At 44.1% G+C, this 20,765-nt stretch overlaps 2 protein-coding genes across 3 annotated transcripts; one reads left to right on the plus strand and one right to left on the minus strand.

Annotated features, from left to right (window-relative positions):
• Positions 1-3,508: 3,508 nt before the first annotated feature.
• On the minus strand, positions 3,509-6,644 carry LOC142899753 (cysteinyl leukotriene receptor 1-like). Its single transcript, XM_076043510.1, has one exon. It carries the CDS (start codon positions 6,102-6,104, stop codon positions 4,926-4,928), a length of 1,179 nt encoding a protein of 392 aa, XP_075899625.1. The 5' UTR covers positions 6,105-6,644; the 3' UTR covers positions 3,509-4,925.
• A 9,189-nt stretch (positions 6,645-15,833) lies between these two features.
• On the plus strand, positions 15,834-19,772 carry LOC142899760 (uncharacterized). Of its 2 annotated transcripts, XR_012928805.1 has the most exons (3): positions 15,834-16,103; positions 16,827-17,975; positions 18,260-19,772. XR_012928805.1 is itself a non-coding variant. In XM_076043519.1 (2 exons), the coding sequence occupies exons 1-2, from the start codon at positions 16,069-16,071 to the stop codon at positions 17,563-17,565; spliced, it is 774 nt and encodes a 257-aa protein (XP_075899634.1). In that variant the 5' UTR covers positions 15,834-16,068; the 3' UTR covers positions 17,566-19,772. The 2 variants fall into 2 exon arrangements, 1 of the variants encoding a protein (XP_075899634.1); XM_076043519.1 differs by having other exon boundaries at positions 16,827-19,772.
• The last annotated feature ends 993 nt before the right edge of the window (positions 19,773-20,765 follow it).

Below are 20,765 nucleotides of genomic sequence, written 5' to 3' on the forward strand. Positions count from 1 at the left end.
ATGTCTAATCATTTAATAATATATATATATATTCAGAGAATAATTAAAGAAAAATACCTAACAGTAGAAGCAGAATACAATGACTGCAGACCAATGTTGTCCATCCAAGGCAGTTGTCAGGTAAACTGCGGGTGCATCACATAAGTCACCTTATCTGTGGTATTTGTGAGTGGGTCGTCGGGGTCACAGCTTGGGGGGAAGAAGCTGCTCTTTCAGCATGTTGCTGCAGAATGTCCTTATTGTGAAGTGTCAAACAGAAGGTGGTGGCTGGAAAAGCGAGCGTCAGGGATGAGAAGTTCCTGGCCTGGTGCTGCTGGCCTCATTTCTCAGGCGCTAGGTTGCTGGAGGTGACATGTGGTGGGTGTGGTAAAGAGGGGGTGCTGGCTAACTTTGCTTCCAGGCTGGAATTGCCGATAAGTCATTCACACAGATGGTGACGTGTGTATTTGCACACCTATGGCGTGGTGCACACTTCCATGGCCGTGTGCTCAACTGTTCAATCAAGTGGCTGCTTAGCTTGGAACAAGAAACCAGTGTCTCCACTTAAGAATCATAAAATGTTCTTATACTCGGAACTCATCTGTTTTGCCTAAAGAAACACTTTGACAAAAAATTGTGAAAAGCGATGAAAAAAAAACGGTTTCAATGAAGGCGGTGGTGCCAAAAATACACAAACTAGCGCAAACATTTTCGGCTGAGGGCACAATTATTGTTGTGTTTGGTGGTGACAAGTTTCCTAAGGGGGCCGCTGACACAGAGCAGAAGCAGTCAGGGGATTGGCAGGTGGAGATAGGTTGAGGTTTAAATGGCCAGAGAGTGAGTGACGACACACGATGCTGCAGTAGATGAATAAGTGAGAACCTCCATCCATCCATCCATCCATCCGACATGCAGCCACTGTGTGCATTTTGTCTTTCATTTCCCTGCACAGTGGGCTCAAGGGCAATGGCAGGCCATCAGGCTGACCTTTGACCCAACCCTCTGACCTCAAAGAAGATGCACCCTCCTTTGATGAGATTTGAGTTGCAAAGTCATGGTTGGACTTGTGCAGATTACACAAAAAAAAACCCACAGAAGGTGCCGAGTCAGACACGCACGCAGGCAGGTCTGTGCTTGCGTCCGACACTCACTTCACACTTATTCCATCCTGCGATGTGAAAGAATAAATTGTGTTTTTCTAGGGAATAAGAATGTTAACTGTGAAACGTGGTGTGTGTGTGTGTTCTTATTGTCAGGCTGGGACTCAAGGCAGGACTCAGATGCAAAGGGTAGTGAGAGGCAAAGATATTTATTGAACCCAACACGTGATACACCTCTGGGCCAAGTGATAAAATAACCAGGCTGTGAAACTCCTAGAGTATCCAATCTATAAAAAACAAGGGATAAACTAAAAATCACTCCAAAGGAGGAAAACGGGGGCAAGCTACATATAACTAAAGGATAAACCTAGACTAAAACAGATCGAAACCAAAAGCGCTCACCGGGAGGAATGCAAAGGGGCTAATAAAGTAGAAACGAAAAATCACTCTCTGAGGGGCTAAATAACAGAATCTCAGAAACAATTAACTAAACTTTGACTAAGAACAAAAATTTATTGAGAACAAAAAAATCACTCGTCTTCAAGGCTGAACCGGCTTACTGTGAGTTTTTCTTGGGCTGCGGCAGGGCGCAAGACGTGACGACACAAGACACTCTGGCACAAGACAAGGGAGACACAGACAATTTAAACACATGAGGTGATGAGGCACAGGTGGAGACAATGGGTAATTGGGTCAGACGCACAGGTGGCACATGAGGAGGGGGAAGTGATCTGAAACGGGAGGAAGGTTAGTAACGGTGTCAAAATAAAACAGGAAATGACAAGACAACACCAAGACAAGACGCAACCTCACCGCAGTGTGACACTTATAAATATATCTAATTTTTGGAGGTAGCATTTTTGGGTTGTAGCCTTGACCTTAAAGATAAGGTCAAGTTTGAGTTGGTTATGTCATGCTACGTGATCTATGCCATGGTGAAAGGTTGGGTTTGTCAAGGTTTGGGTCAGGTTTGACAACATTGATTGAAAATGAACGAGTTCATCACTTTGTAGGACACGGGGATATCGCTGTACAGCGTTGTGATTAGAAATGTTTGCTTTTAATTTTTTTTAAAAAAGAAACATTTCCTAGATGTAATTTTTATTTGTATTCACAAAAAAACTAGTGAAATGATTTACTCTTTGTAAAAGTATATGTGTTACACTCTGCAATCTTTAAAAAAAAAAAAAAAAAAAAAAAAAAAGCCGAACTCCTGCTTTGCAGACTGAGACAAACATCTTTTTGTGCAAACTGAGGATGCAGCCGATCATGTGCTTGATATTATCTGTTTATGCAGTGGAAATACAGTGGCCTTCTATGTTCTAATCAGCAGGTCAGTCTCAGCAGTCTGGCCTTTGACTGGTTTTGTTGTTTTCCAGGGTTGCTAATTTTGAGCAGAGGGAGGAGGAGACCAAACCTATATTTTAAATGATTAATTTTGGTGAACGCGCCACGCACAACTTTGTGAACTTTGTCCTGCATTCGTCTGTGACACTCTTCTCACACGAACACACGCACAAATGTGGTTCGTTTGAATAACGAGACACCCGTTACGGGAGAGGGGTTGATATTTGAGAAGTGACGTTTTAAAGCAGTTTCTCAGCAGTGCTACCTTGTTTCAACAGTTCAAAATGTAACATCTATTTTTTTTTCTTTTTTTTTTGCTGTGGTAATAGTTGTGGTAGTAGCAGTAATAGTAGAAGCAGTTTGGTGTTCAGTGAATAGCTCTTAAATCAAGGGAAGAAAAGGTAGTGAAAGAACAAAAATCTTAAACATAACGAACATCGTGTGTAGATGTGTATCAGTCCAACACTCGACAGCAATGCCTTCAGGGTTTTTGGTACCTCAGCTCAGCTCAGCTCCCAGTCGCTTATTGCAACTTTACTGCCGCACAGTGGCAGCCGAGTGTACAGCACATGGAGGACGGAGAGCTCGAGCAGCCAAAATCAAAGACACTCAGTGGCTGGCAGCCTGGCGAGTGTTAAGTGCTCTAATGTAAACTTATAAAGTCCCACTGGAGACAGAATTAGCTAACTTATCCTTTCCTTAGAACACGACAAAGGCAGTGTTGGACTCGTAAAGGTGGAATGGTGAATGCTGCTGCACATCTTTAGCAGAACGCAGCCACGTCCGGTTTAAAAATAACTGCTGACAAATGGTGCGTTAAAAACATGTTAAAATGCAACACAGCAAACTATTACACGCATTTTTTTTTTTTTTTTTTTTTTGGGGGGGGGGGGGGGGGGGGTCTCTTTTCTGCAAAGGAGCTCCAGCGTCATTGTGAATGAGCATTGCCGACAAGGAAACAACTCATGTTTGAATCAGTGATGATTTATGAATTAATGTTGGGCAGCGGCCAGCGGGGCGAATTTGCTGCCCGGCACATTAATCGTCTGGCTTAAAATGAGAGCAGATCACAAAACCCCACGTCTCTTGGTGGATAAGTTCTTTATTTGCGCAAACAATTTATGGATTTTTTTTTTTTCTTTTCTTCTTACGTCCTGCTCCAGTGTGTGCGACGGCGACACCCAGTGGAGATGTTTGTTACTTCCGATAGAACGTTTATTTCATCGTGACGTGTGGCGAGAAGCACAATTTCTTAAAAATGTATTACAAAGAACACAAATCAAACAAACAAACAAACAAAAAAGACATTTGCAACATACATGAATTACATTTTGCATTAGGAAAACAGTTGAAGCTGGATTTTCTTCTATAGAGTCGTCACTTCTATAGACATTTATCAAGTTGTTTTTTTTTATTTATTTTTTTTTTTATAAAAAAAAAGATTTTAAAGAGATATGCATTGCTGTTTGTATCAAGACAGTAAATTATAAATGTATAAATGTAATTAAAAAAATACTTAACATGACATCCAGGTAAAACAAATTCATCAGTGAATGAGTAGCTAGAATTCAGCCGCTTTTAGCAGACTGTATGTCACAGTTACATTGGAGGATTTGGGAGTCGCTGTCAGAGCAGAGGGCATTTTTCAAACACACACACACACACACACACACACACACAGTGGCCAGGGGGACAAATAGGACCGACAATCAAAGTAAACACTGGAGACAAAAACAATCCTGTTTGTTCACAAGGCGTCTTCCTTTCTCACACTCTCTCATGCGGCTGCAACTCCTGATGTCTCTACCAGCTTCCTTTTGAGTTGATAAAGCGGGTTGTCCAATGATTGAAGGGTCAGCAGTTCAAATCCCGGCTCCAACTGTCCACATGTCAGAGTCCTTGGGCAAGACATTGAACACTAAGTTGCTCCCAGTGGGGCCTGGCAGTGCCTTGCACGGCCGCAGCCAGCTGCCTATTGGTGTATGAGTGTATGGGTGAAGTAGTCAGAGTGGCCTGTCTACTTCTATCTCTCTCTCTCTCTCCCAACATTTTTTGTATTTCCTTTTCACCCCAACTGCTCAAAGCAGATGAGTGCCCTCTGGAGTCTGGATCTGCTCTAGGTTTCTTCCCCACAGCGGAGTTTTCCTGGCCACTGTTGCACCTTGCTTGCCCTGGGGGACCAGTTGGTTTTTCTCTGATTGTACAAAGCGCTTTGAGACGCCTTTGGTTGTAATTTAGTGCTGTACAAATAAAAGTTGATTAACCGATTGATTAATTGATTGATTGATTGATTGATTGATTGATTGATTGATTGATTGATTGAAGGGTGAATTGTATAAGTGCTTTGGGGTAACATGATGGTGCTAGAAAGCTCTATCCAAGTGGACTCCATTTATCATTGACCATTGTCTCTTCCTACCCACTGCTTGTTGACAAAGATCAGCGGACCCCCAGCCGATCAGCTGACCACCACCATCAGCTGGGGGCTTTCGACTTGACTTAGCTCCTCCTGGCCGTGGGCCGCGCGCTGCTGCTCCTGAAGGAGCCCCTCAACGTGGTCAGCCGGCGGCGGAAGTTCTCGCCCGAGAAGAAGTAGAGCAGCGGGTCGAAGCAGGAGTTGGAGGCGGCCAGGCAGAGCGTCACCACCACCAGCTTCTGCATGGCCACCTTCTCGGCACAGGTGGTGTCGGCAGCGAGCAGCGAGGACAGGTGCACGGTGCGCTGTATGTGGTACGGCATGAAGCTGACCAGGAAGGTCAGCAGCACGATGATGATCATGCGGATGGCCCGGGCGCCCGAGCTGCTGCCACCGCGATGCTGCTGCTGCTGCTGCTGCCCGGAGATGCTCCTGCGGGTCAGCAGCGTCCACACTATGGCGACGTTGCCCAGCAGGATGACAGTGAAAGGTATCCCGAAGCCTATCACCAGCGAGACGTAGTTGAGCGTCATCAGCGTCTCCAGCTTCTGGCCCCTGGGCGGCTCGAAGCACTTGGTCTTGTTGGTGGCGGCGTCGAAGTGCTGGCCCGACATTAGGAAGGGCGACGACGCCAAGCAGATAGAGATCCAGATGGCGGTGCAGACCAGGCGGGCGCGCCGCACCGTCACCAGGCGCAGGTTGCGCACAGGGAAGACGATGGCCAGGAAGCGGGTGACCGACATGGCGGCCATGAAGTAGATGCTGCAGTAGAGGTTGACGTAGAGGGCGTAGGAGCTGACGCGGCACAGGAAGTCGCCCAGCCGCCAGTTGCCCTTGCTGACGTAGTAGTGGACGCGCAGCGGCAGCGTGCTGACGCACAGCAGGTCCGACACGGCCAGGTTGGCCATGTAGACCATGAAGGGCGAGCTCTGGCGCCCCGAGCGCAGCAGCAGCACCGTCAGGGCCAGGCTGTTGCCCACCAGGCCCAGGACGGTGATGACGGAGTAGGAGGTGGAGTAGACCCAGTTGCGGAAGTCGTCGATGGACGGGCAGAGGGTGGAGTTGCCCTCGATGGCGGCAGCGGTGGTGTTAACTTGAGCCATCAGTGGACTTAGCGAGAGGAGAGAGATGAGAAGAGGTTCAAGGTAAAAGGTTACTTTACTTGAGCCTGACGGTAAATTATACTTTTTTTGTCGACAAGAAACTGTATTATATTCACAACATGACACCAGAAGGAAATGATAGAGTAAAAAGAAAAGCATCCATCCATCTTCTATACCCGCCGCCTCGTGCACTCAGAGTCACATAGGTCTGCTGGAGTCTATCCCAGCTGTCATAGGATGAAGGCAGGGTGACACCCTGGGCAAGTGAACAAACATTCACACTCTCATCCACACCTACAGACAATCTAGAGTTCCCAATTCACCTCACATGCACATTTTTGGACAGTGGGAGGAAGCTGGATAGAAACCGCGCAGGCACAGGGAGAGAATATGCAAACTCAAAAGAAAAACAGCAAAAACAAAATAAAGTGCTGCAGCTTCTCTCTAAGTTTCGAGACACCACGTCTTCAACATCAGAGCCGCGAAGAGGGCGTCTTGTAGCTGCCGCTGCTGCTGTTCAAACCAGTGGATTCAGAACTCGTCTTTGATACAGTCAACGGTCAAGCAGGGAAACAGTCATTCAAAGCATGACAGTGATCAGCAGTGTTCTGATGCAGTGAGAAGACTCCTTGACCAGAGCAAACCAATCTAAACAGCTTCACCTTCAGCAACTATTGATTGCAGCATAAAGGCTTGATAGCATCGTGTCGCCATTCAAATAGGCCTAAAACAAACATACCTCTGAGCTCCGGAGCAGACAGAAGACAGAGGGCCACAGAGTTCTTCCTCGCTGCTGAGTGTCGGGTCAGAGTTGTCGTCAGAGGAGCTGTCAGAGTTCCGCTGAACTCCTCCTCGGCCCGGATGAAGACGCTGCTCTGCCTCTGTGTGTTTTCCCCCACCTCTCAGCCTCCTCCTCCAACTCCCGTTGTCACAGCAGGAGTGGGAGGGGCAAAGTGCTGCTGCTTCTGCAGCAGGTGGTTCCCTCCTCCGCTGGAGTCATCTGCCTTACGGGTAGAAAGTGCAACAACAGTGTCAGTCAAGGAGGATGGATAAGAGGAGGAAGAGGGGGAAGAGAAGGAAGAGGAGGGCAATTAATAAAGAGATGGTGGGTTTTTTTTTCATTTTGATGGCTTTGTTTTCTGCAACCTAGGCTCAACGTGCTCTCTGGTACGGGTTGTTTTCTGAAGTCTTGAACAGCTGTGATTGGGTGAAGGTGGGTTTACACCTTGGACATGGTGGCAGTTCATTGCAGGGCCACATAGAAAGACAAACTTCCATTCACACTCACACTTACAGCCAATTTAGAGCTCTTTGTTCATATGTACTATTATAAGAGTGAAATTTAAAAAAAAAGTTTCCATCATGTTTTTGTCATTTATGGCCTGTACTCGGCCATAAATTCTTATTTATCAAACCATTCGTGTGTGTGTGGTGTCATCAGTGTCATGTTACTGCTCTTGAATGAGCCGGCGCATTCCCACAGTCTCAGTTTAAGACCCCGACCTCAAAAAAATCCCGTCCGTTTTATGAGGTGGTGAAAGAATAGCATCAACTTGGACGATACGCAAAACTGTGACCCGTGACTTCAACTCTGGTCATCTGAGTGCAGCTCACAGCCAACGGCAGCAGGAACAGAAGTAAACAGGACGTATAAAATGAACCATTATTGAACAAACATTATTGTCTGTAAACACACAACAGTGACAGTTGTTTACTTGATACTTGTTTGAAGAAGCTCCATGTAGAAAGACAAGTATAGTATAGCTTTTACACAAAGTTCACAGTTATTTTAAGCATTGTTTAGAATGTTTTTTCTGTGATTGGCAGGCAACCGAGAGTAAAAGGTGGGACACTAACAATGCTGTGATGTTGTGATGTTAACGATGATGTGACGCCTCTGATTTCCATCCAGTTTGCGCACAAGACGTTTGCCAACCAACAACCCAAGGCGATGAAATACAAGTCTGCGGAAAAACTCCAGAACTGAACCGGTTGCCAAGTTTACTGACGGACACTTGATGCAGCGTCTTGTCTTCCGACCTGCAGCCCTCGCACATCATGAGCGTCACCAGCGTTTAGTCAGCTACAATCTAAATAAAAATCCTTTGTCAGCAGCTGCTCTGGCCTGTTTTCCTTTGAGTTCAGCTTTCCGCGGTCCTTGAGGTGTTACAACCCAGCAGGAGATTAAGGCAAGTCGGTGGAGCAGAGGCTACCGGTTGAATTGTGTACAGCAACTCCATAACTCGCTCTGTGGCCGCGGAGCTGCGGACGTGCATCCTGTGACCACATGCACTCAAGTCATCGACATCCAGCGACAACAATCACTCATTAGAGATTCCTTGATCTGCTTGTGCGTTAGTGCACCAAGAGTGCAGTGAAGTGGGGCCCCGCGATCAGCTAACAGTTCGGGCACCTGGCTGAAAATGCACATTTGTATTGTTAAGTCGTCCCACAACATCATTCATTCATTCATTCATTCATCTTCTATACCCGCTTATTCCTATTCAGGGTCACGGGGTCCCACAAGATACTTTATTTATTTCTATTCTGCAGAATGTTGGAGGGGCTCAGTGTGTGACAGAGAAATTAAATGGAAATTCAGTCGACTCCAGCTGGAAGCAAGTTCAAGCCTCCCAGCACGCGCACAGATAAAAGCTAAGAAAATAAATTATTCCGTTTTAGGTCACAAACTTTTTTGTGCGCCAAACAGTTGAGTTTTTTTATTGTGCTGGTTTGGCTGATATGGCTTAATTGTTGTGTTCTACAAAAATAAATAAATAATGAATTTGATTAGCGTGGGTGTAGCAGAAGAGGCAGCAGCGCTGAGTGTTCACTTCCGGACATGAGACACTTTTTTTTAATTTATGATTCATGAGTTTTTAGTTATTTTCCAGAGTTTACAGGACACTGACAACAATATTTACAAGTTTGTGTGTTTTGTTTGCCAAGCCGCCTTAATGTTTGCCCCTCATCTTAGAGCCCTGACGTGCTGGGACACTAGAATTAGTTGTTATCATAGTCATCACGCAAAACCGAAACCTTATCTATTCTATCTGGCAGGCACGCACACACGTACACAGTTAAGACACGACAATAATGCATTTCTCAGGCAGTACATTTTGGCTTTGGCACAGCTGAAACATTCCGAGGCATCTCGTGGCCACGGACAACGGATGGTGTTCATTAAGATCTGCTACATTTAGTCGGTTTTGTCTCATGGGAGTCAATCTGCAAATCAGGTGGAGACCATCCTGTTGGAACAAGGGTTCTGAGCCCGCGGACACGCTCAGTCATAGAGAAAATACTGCAGTCAAGACATCCAACAGCTGTACAGTGGCTTTCCCCAGTGCTCCCAGTTTCATCTGGTGAGAAACTGGGAGAGAAAGTGTCTGTATTGACAATGAACATCAGTGAACTGAGGGATTTAAAACCACTAATTCAGAAATAAAATGACCAAAAAAATGTGACAAAGATATTTTGCTTACAGTTCATTGTGTAATCATGTTTCCAGCCACCCATTCAGTCACGTGCATTGTCTCTAAACTTCTTTGCATACACCTGGAAGCTGCAGTAATGGACCTATTATTACAGTGCTTTAAATGTTTGTCCGTCTTAACAACATGCACAAATTCACTGGGTTTTGTTCCACTCTCACACGGGTCTCAAATTTCAGAGGCTGCTCAGCTTTGATCCCTGTACGCTATGAATGAGCCTCATACCTGCAAACTGCAAAGCATGCAGGCTTGCAACATTCCTCAAGGCAAACTAAGTTTTCACCAGAATTTTATTCATTGTGTAACTAGCCATTAATCTTAATCGTACTGTTCAAAACAAACCATACATCTGGAAGTTCAAGCTCAAGTTTCCAAATGACTGTTTTTGTTTTTGTCAATCAATCGATTTATTCATCCATTTACACAAAGTTTTTGTGCAGACAGAAAGTTAAGGGTTAAAGAGGATGTACGCAATAATCCGGACCAAAACACTGTTCAGTAGTTTGACAGGAAAAATCTATCACGATTAAAAGTCATTTTCTGCCACTGAGAAAGATTCTTATCACAGCTGGCCGCACTTGAGGTTTCCTTGTTGCTGATGTTGCACCTGCAGCATGTATATGCGAGTGTCAGCATAGATGTACAGATATAATTTTAGACATCCAGTGAAACTACAGTGGAACTCGTAGAAAGTCAAGTAAAAAAAAAATATATATATAAAAAACAGAAAAAACAAAACTCACCAAAAAAAGGAAAACAAAAAAAATCTAGCTTCCTCGACAGACTGTTGCTTTATTGCCGTGGACTTACAACACCTGAGAGGAAGCGGTGCCACTAACCAGAGACAGGCATTCAGTCGGGTTTGCAACATCAGAAAAAAGGGCCGATTCGTAGTAGTGCGTCATTTAGCACACACACTTTCTGAGAAGAAGAGCAAACAAATTGAGGAAGAAAGCATTACTTGGAAGTTGACTCAGCTAGTTCATTATGTGCGGGCTGGGACTAATTTCTCCGGGGATTTCAGCCATTAATCAATATTTGATTCATCAGTGTCTGTATGAGGTCATCAGCACTGCCCACGAGTCAGTGCATTAGTAGTCTGAGGCATTGTGGGTGTGTTCCACATGGACACATTTATTATCTCTCCTGCCATGAGAATACATATTTAATGCAACACAAAAGTGCATGCATTAGCTGTAAAGTGCCAATGTACAGCGGATGCTACATCTAATGCTGATCTGATCTGATCTCACTTAGTCAGACGGAGGCTAGTGATGCCACGGCATTGAAAGTTTCATTTATGATTGTTAATTTTTTAACTTTTGGTCCCTTAAAAGGTGGGAGACACATATCCAAACTGTTGTAATTCCTACACCTCAAATTAAAGCTGAAAGTCTGTAATTAAAGATCTTGTTTGTTTCATTTCAAATCCATTGTGGTGGTGTTTAGAGCCAAAAAGAGGAGAATTGTGTCGATGTCCCAATATTTATAGACCTGACTGTATGTACTTACACACATATATACATACATACATATATATGTATACACACATATGTATACATGTACACACACACACACACACACACACACACACACACATATATATATATATATCAATATTAGGGATGGATTGATACCTCTTTGATTTCGGATACCGATACGATACTTTACCTTGCATATCTGCTGATTCCGATACCAATACCAATACAATCTTACCTCCTAAACTTCTTGGAAATATCTTATTTGCATGGATACATTTGTTAAAGATCTCCATATCAAAACCATCATCCTAGTTGATATGTGTGTGTGTGTGTGTGTGTGTGTGTGTGTGTGTGTGTGTATATATATACTGTGGATATATATGTATGTATATATCTACATATACATACAAAAAAATACATATACATATATATATACATATATATATGTATAAAGACCTGCGGAAGTATCCTCACGACTCTCTCTCTCTCTCTCTCTCTCTCTCTCTCTCTCTCTCTCTCTCTCTCTCTCTGTCTCTCTCTCTCTCGCTTTCTCTCTCTCTCTCTCTCTCCATGTGATCGAGCCTAACTACCTTCACGATCGATGGGTAGATCGTGTGATTTATGCCTGGCCTCACGACAGAGACACCCAGCGGGCCGGATGTGACCCGCGGACTGCCCTAAAGAGAGCCCAAAGCGGCTGCTGCACGTGTTACATGAGCAGCAGCCAGAGTATACAAGTCAGCAGAGCCGTGGTAATGTCGGCGGTGTGGACTTACTTCAAGCTTAACAAAGCCAAAAGCAAAACAGCAGAGTGCAATTTGTGCAACAAAGACGTCTCAAAGGGTGGCAGCAGCCCTGGAAACTTCAACACCACAAACTTGATAAAGCCTTTGCGGAAGCTAGTGTTGCCAACTGTCATTCAGAACAATCAAGGGGGGCTACCGCAGTGCTTGGGGCCATGACCATCACAGGACAGTGTAAATCATAACTTAAAATAGGGTTTCAAAAAAGTATATGGTTCACATAGTTTGAACTGTTTTGTTAGCAATAGACATGAGAAATAAGCTGAATGAATGTTTAAATTGTATTAAAATGTTTTGATTGAACATATTTTTACACAACAATCAAAGTGCAGGACTTTTACAAAGAAATTAAATAAATAAAGTGAATACAAATAAAAAAAAAATAAGTACAACTATAGTGATGATGCTTGTGCCAGCCTGCAAAACATTCCTCCTTGTCATTGCCACATCCATCTCCCATCAACATCTCTCTTCCACGAACAGTCATCTGTTCAACACAGTTTTCTTTTTCTTCTCTGTGGAACGGTAGATCTCGGTTAACGGCTCTCTTTTTTCACTGTTACTTCCTTTTTCAGGTGTATTTCTTCTCACTTCTTGTAGCACTGCCTTGCTGTCTGGCATTCAGAAGATTGCAGTAAAACTCTGAACAGGACTGCTCAAAGTTGAGGAGTTGGGAGGAGCCTCAGCCATTTTCGTTTGCTGCTGAAAAGAACAAGCAACCCCGATTCCTAGCCTACTATTCTACACAGCCAGTTGTGAATGGGTTGCGCAATGGTATTGCCTGCTGCTACGTCGATTATGGTATTGAACACAACCTGTATGGAAACGAACGCGAGTTTGCGTCGAAAATAAAGTTACATTCAAGACAACTCAGAAATACGGGACAAACCCCATCACGCGTCGACTCAAAACGGGACGCACCATTTCATCGTCAAATACGGGACAATTCTGTATTTTAAGGGACGGTTGGCAACTCTAGCGGAAGCATCAAGACAAGACAAGACAAGACAAGACAAGACAAGAGATGAAATGCCGGGTAGGTATCTTAGAACGAGGCTCCAAAATGTTCCATTAAGTGAGCAAAACCTGTGTTCCCGACAACAGAGAGCATTTGGTCATCCAGCAGAATGAACTCAATACCTTTCTCAGTTTCTCCATCAGCTTAGCTTTGTTGCTGTCTTGGAGGAGTTTCTGGCGCTTCTCAATAGTTTCCTGTGGTGTTTGTTGTTGCGGCTCACTATTCCACTTGGCGCTGGTCGTTTGTGTATAGTCTGCATATTCTTTTCCATGATGCTTCTGCAAATGCTTTATCAAGTTCATGGTGCTGAAGTTTCCAGTGCTGCTGCCACTGTGAAGCTTGAAGTTAGTCCACAACACCGACATTACCACCGCTTTGCTGATTTGTATACTCTGGCTGCTGCTCACTTGACATGTGCAGCAGCCGCTCTCGGCTCTCTTTACGGCCTGCCGTGCAGTGAGGCCAGAGGGGTCGTGAACGGCTGCGGGATTGGATCGGAAAGTTACTGCTGTACATTCATTTATCCGATGCTGTAATTTCGTCCAGCATCGGACCGATACCTAACCCAGTATCGGATCGGCGCATCTTTAATACACACATATATATAAATATGTATGAGAACTGTTCTATGGGTAGGAAAACCGAATTACTTTTATTGTGCTACGAGTATACACTTTTATTAATGTATTTATGGGCAGAATGTTAAGCTTTTACCAATATAAAAAAACAATATAATACAAAAATCAAGCTAAATATTACACATCGGACCTTTAAATTTTAAACAATGGACAAATATTTTTTTTTTATAATAAGACAACAAAAATCTGAGTGTGACTGAAATGACCTGGGGAGTTCCTCAAGGCGGCCTTCACGGTCTGCTTTTCTTTCAACATACACAAACTGGTTTTGGTTGTAGAAAACAATCAAATGCGGTGCCTTAATTATGCAGACAATACAAAAACCAAGTTAAACGAACATGCCTGGAGTGCTGGACGGATTTTAATCCTTTGTTAGGATGTGTATCTCTAGTGCTCTTCACTGAAGTAGCTGGTAAATACAGGAATTGAGACACTCAGAGTTGTAAAAAAAAAAAAAAAAAGATACAAAGCCTTGCTGCAATAAAGGCAATACAAGCACATTAAGTGTGTATGATGAATGGAGGATGTCGATGACAAGCAGGAAGACAGGCAATCGGCTTCAGTAACTCACATCAGAACAAAGCTATAGACACCAGGTCAGAAAGCCTCTAGATCTGGGTTTCAACAGCCACATTACGACAGCTACGGTCGTTCCATTACTTCTGCACTTTTGAAGAGTCAGTAGGGGGAAAAAAGGCCATAGAAAAACATGGACATTTGTAGCTCGTCCATGCGCTCGTCTTCTGTTAGCGTGACAAACTGTTGAAATAAGCGAGGCGGCGCGAGCTAATGCTGCTAATTTTCCCTGCTTTTGATGTCACTACACTGGTATCGAGTCTCCCAGAAAGTTGACCACAAACTCTGCTGCTGGTTTACAGAGCACCAAGTGGTTCCCGACTTAAATATTTGTCACTATCACACTGGGACTATAAAAACAACCCCCTCAGACACCTACACCCCCTCTCTCTTCCAATGTGAAGTCAATGTTTCTTCAAATGGGAGACATCTTAGTGTTCATAGGCGTTTACTGTAATCCCAGTGTAAACAGCTGTGGCTAGTGATTCATATGCTCAGAATGTGCGAAGTGAGGGAAAGTAATTGGCTTTTTATGGTAGCGGCTTCGCTTGGACTCCAGCTGGGAAAAACGTTTTTTTTTTTCCAGTAATTTCATTTTATTTGGACTAATGCACTCGAAAACCTATAAATAACGCAATGCTTCTCGTGTAAGGTTAATTAGCTCTTTGATTTTTGGCACTGAATACTAAAAGGGGTAGGACTGGAAAGTTACTCACAACTTCTTCCTATTCTTTGGAACATGACGTTTAATTGTGAAGTGACTTTAGGCGGAAGTATGTTTTTTTTTTATTGTTATTTGTTTGTATTTGTTTTTGACGTTATTTTGTTTGTGTGTGGAGGTAATTCCTAATTATGCCTCTAATCTTTTTCATTGTTTTTAACACGTTCAATAAAATTTCCAAACTGAACTGAAACTTTACTCTGTAAGTTAAAAATAATAATATATAATAATATATAAAACAATTTATTAGCATCCTAATAAAAGAGTCCAACAAAAATTATTTATTTTCGCTTCATGTTTTTAACTTTATAATGACGACGCCGGGAGGTGGGGCTCCGACCAAGTACGTACACGGGAGAGGTGAGTGGAGTAGGCGGTCGTTAATGTGCACTGAGATCACATTCTGTTCACACGTCCGTGAGGAATGCTATGCTATGCTATGCTATGCGAAGCGTCGAAACCACCTCCCCGAGGTGGTTTGAGTAATCGGATGACAATACGGATTTGGACTGTTTCCACTTGGTTACTTCGTGTGATTTTTGCCGATCGGAATACGAAAAACGCTTGAAATGACCAAGTGCAAACAGAGCCTTAGAGTCAAATAAACACTCAACAGTTGGCTGACGCGCGCTAACACACACACGCGGCCTGCTCAGACGAAACTTCTGGAAATGACAAAAAAAAAAAGCCACGTGTACCTGGTCAACTGCCTCAAAGATGAGAGTCACAAGGAACGGTGATGTCGACCGGGTGGCTGTCAGTCATTCAGAAGGACAGTCAGTCTGAGTCGCAGCAGCAGCAACAAGTCGCAACTGCCGTGATCACACCCACGTTGCTATGAACACTGTTTTATTTGCTTGCCTCCCTACTCAGAAACAACAGTCCTAAATACTAACAAAGTGCACAAGTCGCAGCCAAAATAAACTGTACAAACAACTGAAAACAATTCTGACATGTTTACTGAGTCATTAATAATGGCAGACTTTGTACGATAATTTAATGTATGGCACCCGAGTGGCTCAGTCAGTCTATGCCTTTTTTTGGCTCCGATTCAGGGCAAACCACCCCCCCCCCCGCCCCCGCCCCCCCCCCCCCACACACACACACACACACACACACATAAACACTCCCCCATCACATCTCAACCTTGATTCAACGACGTGAATCATCAGCGAGAGTCTGGCTCTTCTCCAGGCCAGACAGGATGACACACATGTCCGGAGGGCCTGGGGTGAAGCCTCAATAAAGGGAAGAGAGAGAAGAGTCCACCTCACACACACGCACACACTCACTCACTGTGCCCTGGGATAACAGAGAGGGGAAGAAGAAGAAGAAGAGGCGGCCATCATGGGGATTCAAGCTAGCTGCTGATATTCGAGTGGCGAGAGGACGATGACTTTTAAGATCAACTTTTTCCCGCTTACCACGTGAGTTACACACACACACACACACACACACACACACACACACACACACACACACACACACACACACACTTCTTTCCACTGATTAGAATTTGCTCAGGTCTTCATTTAAAATGTGATGTATTGATGAGTGTGAAGAGTTTTTAAGCAATGAAAATAATGTCAAAAATAGTATAAATATTAAAATAAAAGTAGCAATAGCAGTAAAAATAGTAGAATTTGTTGAATTGTTATTTCATTTAGCTAATGCTGAAGCGATCCCTAAATATGTAGAGAAACCACTCATGAGTTCATTGTCTGGATACGAAGCTGTAACACATCCGACTTAGCAACCAACACCCCCCCCCCCCCCAAAAAAAAACAAAAAAACAAACAAAACAAAACAACAAAGCAAAACAACAAAACTGTCCTCAATCCTACAAGGAAGTGGAAGATATTTATTTAGACTTATTTATCTTCAGTCTAATTGTGCTACAGTGCTGGTACACCAGAGTCAATCCCTGACGTGGCATGGTTGTCATTGGACACGTGGCCACTCAGGAATTTAAAAAGGGCTTGGCTGCTTGTCTGGACCTCTGCCTACTTACACAACGCGGCTGCACGCAGTCATAAAAGAGGACAGCGTGTATCTACATGTGTATTTATGTGTTTCTAACGGGCACGAACGCGTGTCCCCTGAGCAATGACATCATCGCCGTCACAACTGACCCACCCATCTCTCTGCAGACTGAACCGGGTCCCTGCGCTGCTCCGGGGGGTCTGCTGCTGGTGCACGGAGGGCGGGGTCTCGGCCTGCAGGGGGCGCCTGCGGAGGTTCCTGCTGCTGAAACTGGCCACGGTGCTGCTGCTCCCCGGCGGCGCGCAGCTCCCCCTGCTGGCGGGCTGCGTCTCCAGCCTGCGCGCGCTGCCGCTGCTGCGCTCCTCCCGCGTCTCCACCAAGCCCTCCACGGTGCTGCTGGACCAGCTGGCCCTGGCCGACGGGCTGCTGCTGCTGCGCTGGATGCTGCAGCTGGGGGTGACGCTGCTGCAGTGGACCGGCTCTGGTTCTGGTTCTGTTTCTGGGTTGTGGTGGACAGACGCTGTCAGTGTTCTCTGCCAGCAGCTGCTGGATGCTCACCAGCTGGTGTCGCTGCTCCTGCTGGGGCTGCTGGGCCTGGAGGCCACACTGGTGTCCCACTGGCCCCAGCAGACTCGACACCTGAGGACGTCCCGCCGGGCTCAGCTCAGCTGCCGGCTGGTCTGGACGTGTGCGCTGCTGGAGCTGCTCGTCTCTCTTAACTCAAAGCATCAGACTTTGTCTGCGGCGTTGGCAAACTCTTCGTCCGTCCCTCTGAGCCCAACGCCTTTACTGCCAGCTGCTGATTTCTCCGCCCTCCTCAGAAGGACCTTGTGGCTGGCTAATCTGTGGCTGCATTACACTGTCCTCCAAAGAAAACCGCAGAAGACGAGGGAGTTCTTTCACTGAACGGCATGCGTTCAGTTGGGCTTGCGCCCCCGTCTTCACCTGAACCCTGTGAATCAGACTGTGACTATTGTGACTGTGTGAATTTAGAAGCAGCACTTGTTCACTGCACTTCAATTTGATGAAACCAAGCTAAGATTAATCGACCATCTGCCTGTTTATCAAAAGAACTCTCCAGAAGTTAAGCAGCTCCCAGGGTCAGACGAGACGTGACCTTGTCTGTATTTACTGCTGGTACAGTGATTGTGTTGTCACTCAACTTGACAGAACAGTGACTATGCCAGGAGATAAACATCTCAATGACAGAAACAAACTGTACAGTGGCTACTTATCATTTTAGGCATTGTTTTCCTAGAAAACAAATACCAATGCATGTTCATTATTTTTTTTTTTATTCTAGATGAGCGCCGAAGGTGAAATATACCAATCTGTGCAGTCTGAAGATGCAGTTTGTGAAGTTTTGTATCAGAGCTTCACTCAACTGTTGTGAGAAGTAAACAGTGTTTGTTAATGCCGTGCAACAATGTCAATAGTATTTAAGTAACTCTGTGTCGCACAGCTTTGTTTGATATTGTATTTCACGTAATGATAACTCAAAGCAGACACACAAAATGTTTTTTGAAAAAAGTACAGCATGTGCCCGGTCTGCAGGAGTAAATGAACACGGAGCAGCTGGCCAGCACTATGAAAATGATAGCTGGAGGCCATTTTCATTAATTTGATTATTGTAAATGTGACATGGCCACAGGTACAATCAGTCACACAGACTCAGACTATAGCAGCTAAGGATGTGTACAAAGTAAAGGTTCTTTTCGCTGTTATGGGCTGAATCACTCATTAGGATTCACCTGTTCAGATCTGCTTTTAGCCTCTAACACCAATATTCCCTGTGTATTTATTATTATTGATGCGGTTTTTTTTTCTTGAAAATGCGCTCTCGATGTCCAAAATGCAACAAAAAACTGTCTGGAAAAGTGCAACTAGTATTCAGGACTAATCATAGACTGAAATGATGCCTGTATATGATTCCACCAGATTGTATTTGTAAAAAATAAGTGAGTCTCGTGCTTTATAAATGGTGACAAATAATGTGGTTTCCACTGCAGCCTCTTCTCTGTGTGCTGTGGCAGATGCCCCAGGAGGAAATATCTCAAAATGAATGACGGTTGGAGAGCCGAAGAGCAAATGTTTGTGGTTTGTGGCACCTGATTGGTCGTTGTCACGAAAGGTTCCAAGAGCGTTCTGCACAATGTCTCCTGTGACAAAGCGATACTTGTCGTCTTTGCATTGCCCAAAAGCACTTTTAGATATGAATCCCCCACAATTACCGTCTACAAAAAACAGGCCAGAAAACTGTAGTGTGACCTCTGACAAGCAGAGGGAGGGACAACGCAACTAAGTTTGTGAGTCAGAGCCCCCAAAGAGGCGGCGATGTGTGTGTGTGTGTGTGTGTGTGTGTGTGTGTGTGTGTGTGTGTGTGTGTGTGTCGTGCAGAGTGCTAGAGCCTGGAACAAATCAGTTTAAGATGAGAAGTGACAAACAGCAGCAGAGTGTTGAGCAGCAGAGTGGATCTGGCTGTGGTTTCTCTGCCGTCGTGCTCTCTGTGAGACTGCACAGCGGGCCGAGGTGGCAGCGGCTGTCAGTCGTGAGCAAACAATGTGGGAGGTCACGCTTTATAAAAACTAACAGTGATTCCGTTTGTCTCCTTGACCGAGACAAGGTTCATTTGTGCTCTCTGGATTTTAGAAAGGACGTGGCGAGAGATCAGAGAGCTGCCCGATTAGACGCAGCAATGCAGGAAATAAAGGGAATTATTCCGTCGTTAGAGCCGGAAAAAAATAAAAGCAGGAAGTAGTACTCACTGAATGATAACTCACTCAATATATCAGTGGACACTACAGATACTAAACTAAGTTTAAATCTTGTATGTCTCTTATGTAATTGATGTAGATTTGTTTATTTATAATCTTACAGTAAACTAGCTATCTAACTACATTTTAAGTTGTGCATGCCATATAGTGTAATTTGCCATATTAATTGATTGAAACTTTTTTTTTTCCTTTTCAATGTTTCATGATGCTCGGAAGTTCAATTGCTGTCGCTAACATCTATCTGTCTCTCTCTCAGTTGGGCCGGAAAGTCAGACTGAATTAATGTTTGTTAAGTGGGTGAGGAGCTCCTTTAAAAAGTCGAATAATAATAACGATGATCAGAGTGTCAATTTGTTTGTATTAGCAGATGAGTGCACACAGAAAACCATTGACAGCAAATGTCACATGACTCAATAAAAGCCCTAAAGAGCTTTCTGTTCCTTCCCATAATGACCCACTGCTACCCAGGGGCAGGCTGAACTCTCCTAAGTGTGCATGTGTAGTAGGTCCCGGCTAGAGCTCCGCCGCCAATCGTTGCTGCCACCTAGTGGTTGCGCTACCCAACAACGGCCAATCTAACACAATAAAATTGCCACCATAATAATAATAATAATTAAAAAAAAAAAACGTTAAATAAAAACTCAAATACATTTTGTAAGTATCACACATGGAGCAGTGATGCCATGCCCAGAGAGTTCACTAGAGGGCGTCGCTACCAGCTTAGAGATGCCACGAGCACATCTAAGGGCGGGTTCACAGGTTTGGGTCGTTGTGAGCGCTGATTGAGATTGTGGTGCCAACTGAAGAACTGCACTGGTGGCCTCAGGTTGCTACCAAGTGAACCCGGGAGTGCTTTATTTCTGATGTGAATCCCATCACTGTCACCAGTCACAGGAAGCGCACCATTCTACTCAGGCTGCAGCAAACAAACCTGGAGTTGTGAGTAGGCGAGAGGCCTTCTGCATATATGGAGTGACGACAATGTCTCACAATTACAAGAACACTGAGCTATTCAAAATATTCAATATTCATACATAAATATGTATATATACACATATTTATATACATATGTGCGTGTATGTGGGTTTACATATATATGTGTATATATACATATATAAATATATACTGTATGTATATATCTATACATACACACATACACATATATATACAATATTCATACAATATACAGTTTATATTGTACAAATGGCGTACAATATACATTGTACATATACAATGTATATTGTACAAATATTGATATTTGTACAATAATAATTGTACAATATTATACATTGTACAACACATATTGTACAAATGTAATTTTGTATACAATGT

The sequence above is a fragment of the Nelusetta ayraudi genome, unplaced genomic scaffold (assembly GCF_046127955.1).
Source record: "Nelusetta ayraudi isolate G7.1 ecotype Tasmania unplaced genomic scaffold, CSIRO-AGI_Nayr_v1 ptg000075l, whole genome shotgun sequence".
NCBI lineage: Eukaryota > Metazoa > Chordata > Actinopteri > Tetraodontiformes > Monacanthidae > Nelusetta > Nelusetta ayraudi.

Excerpts from the sequence above, each read along its gene's own strand:
- LOC142899760 (XM_076043519.1), top strand. The coding sequence starts at position 16,069 with ATGACTTTTAAGATCAACTTTTTCCCGCTTACCAC. Across the intron at positions 16,104-16,826 it reads AACTTTTTCCCGCTTACCAC|ACTGAACCGGGTCCCTGCGC; the intron begins GTGAGTTACACA and ends ATCTCTCTGCAG.
- LOC142899753 (XM_076043510.1), bottom strand. The coding sequence starts at position 6,104 with ATGCTTTTCTTTTTACTCTATCATTTCCTTCTGGTGTCATGTTGTGAA.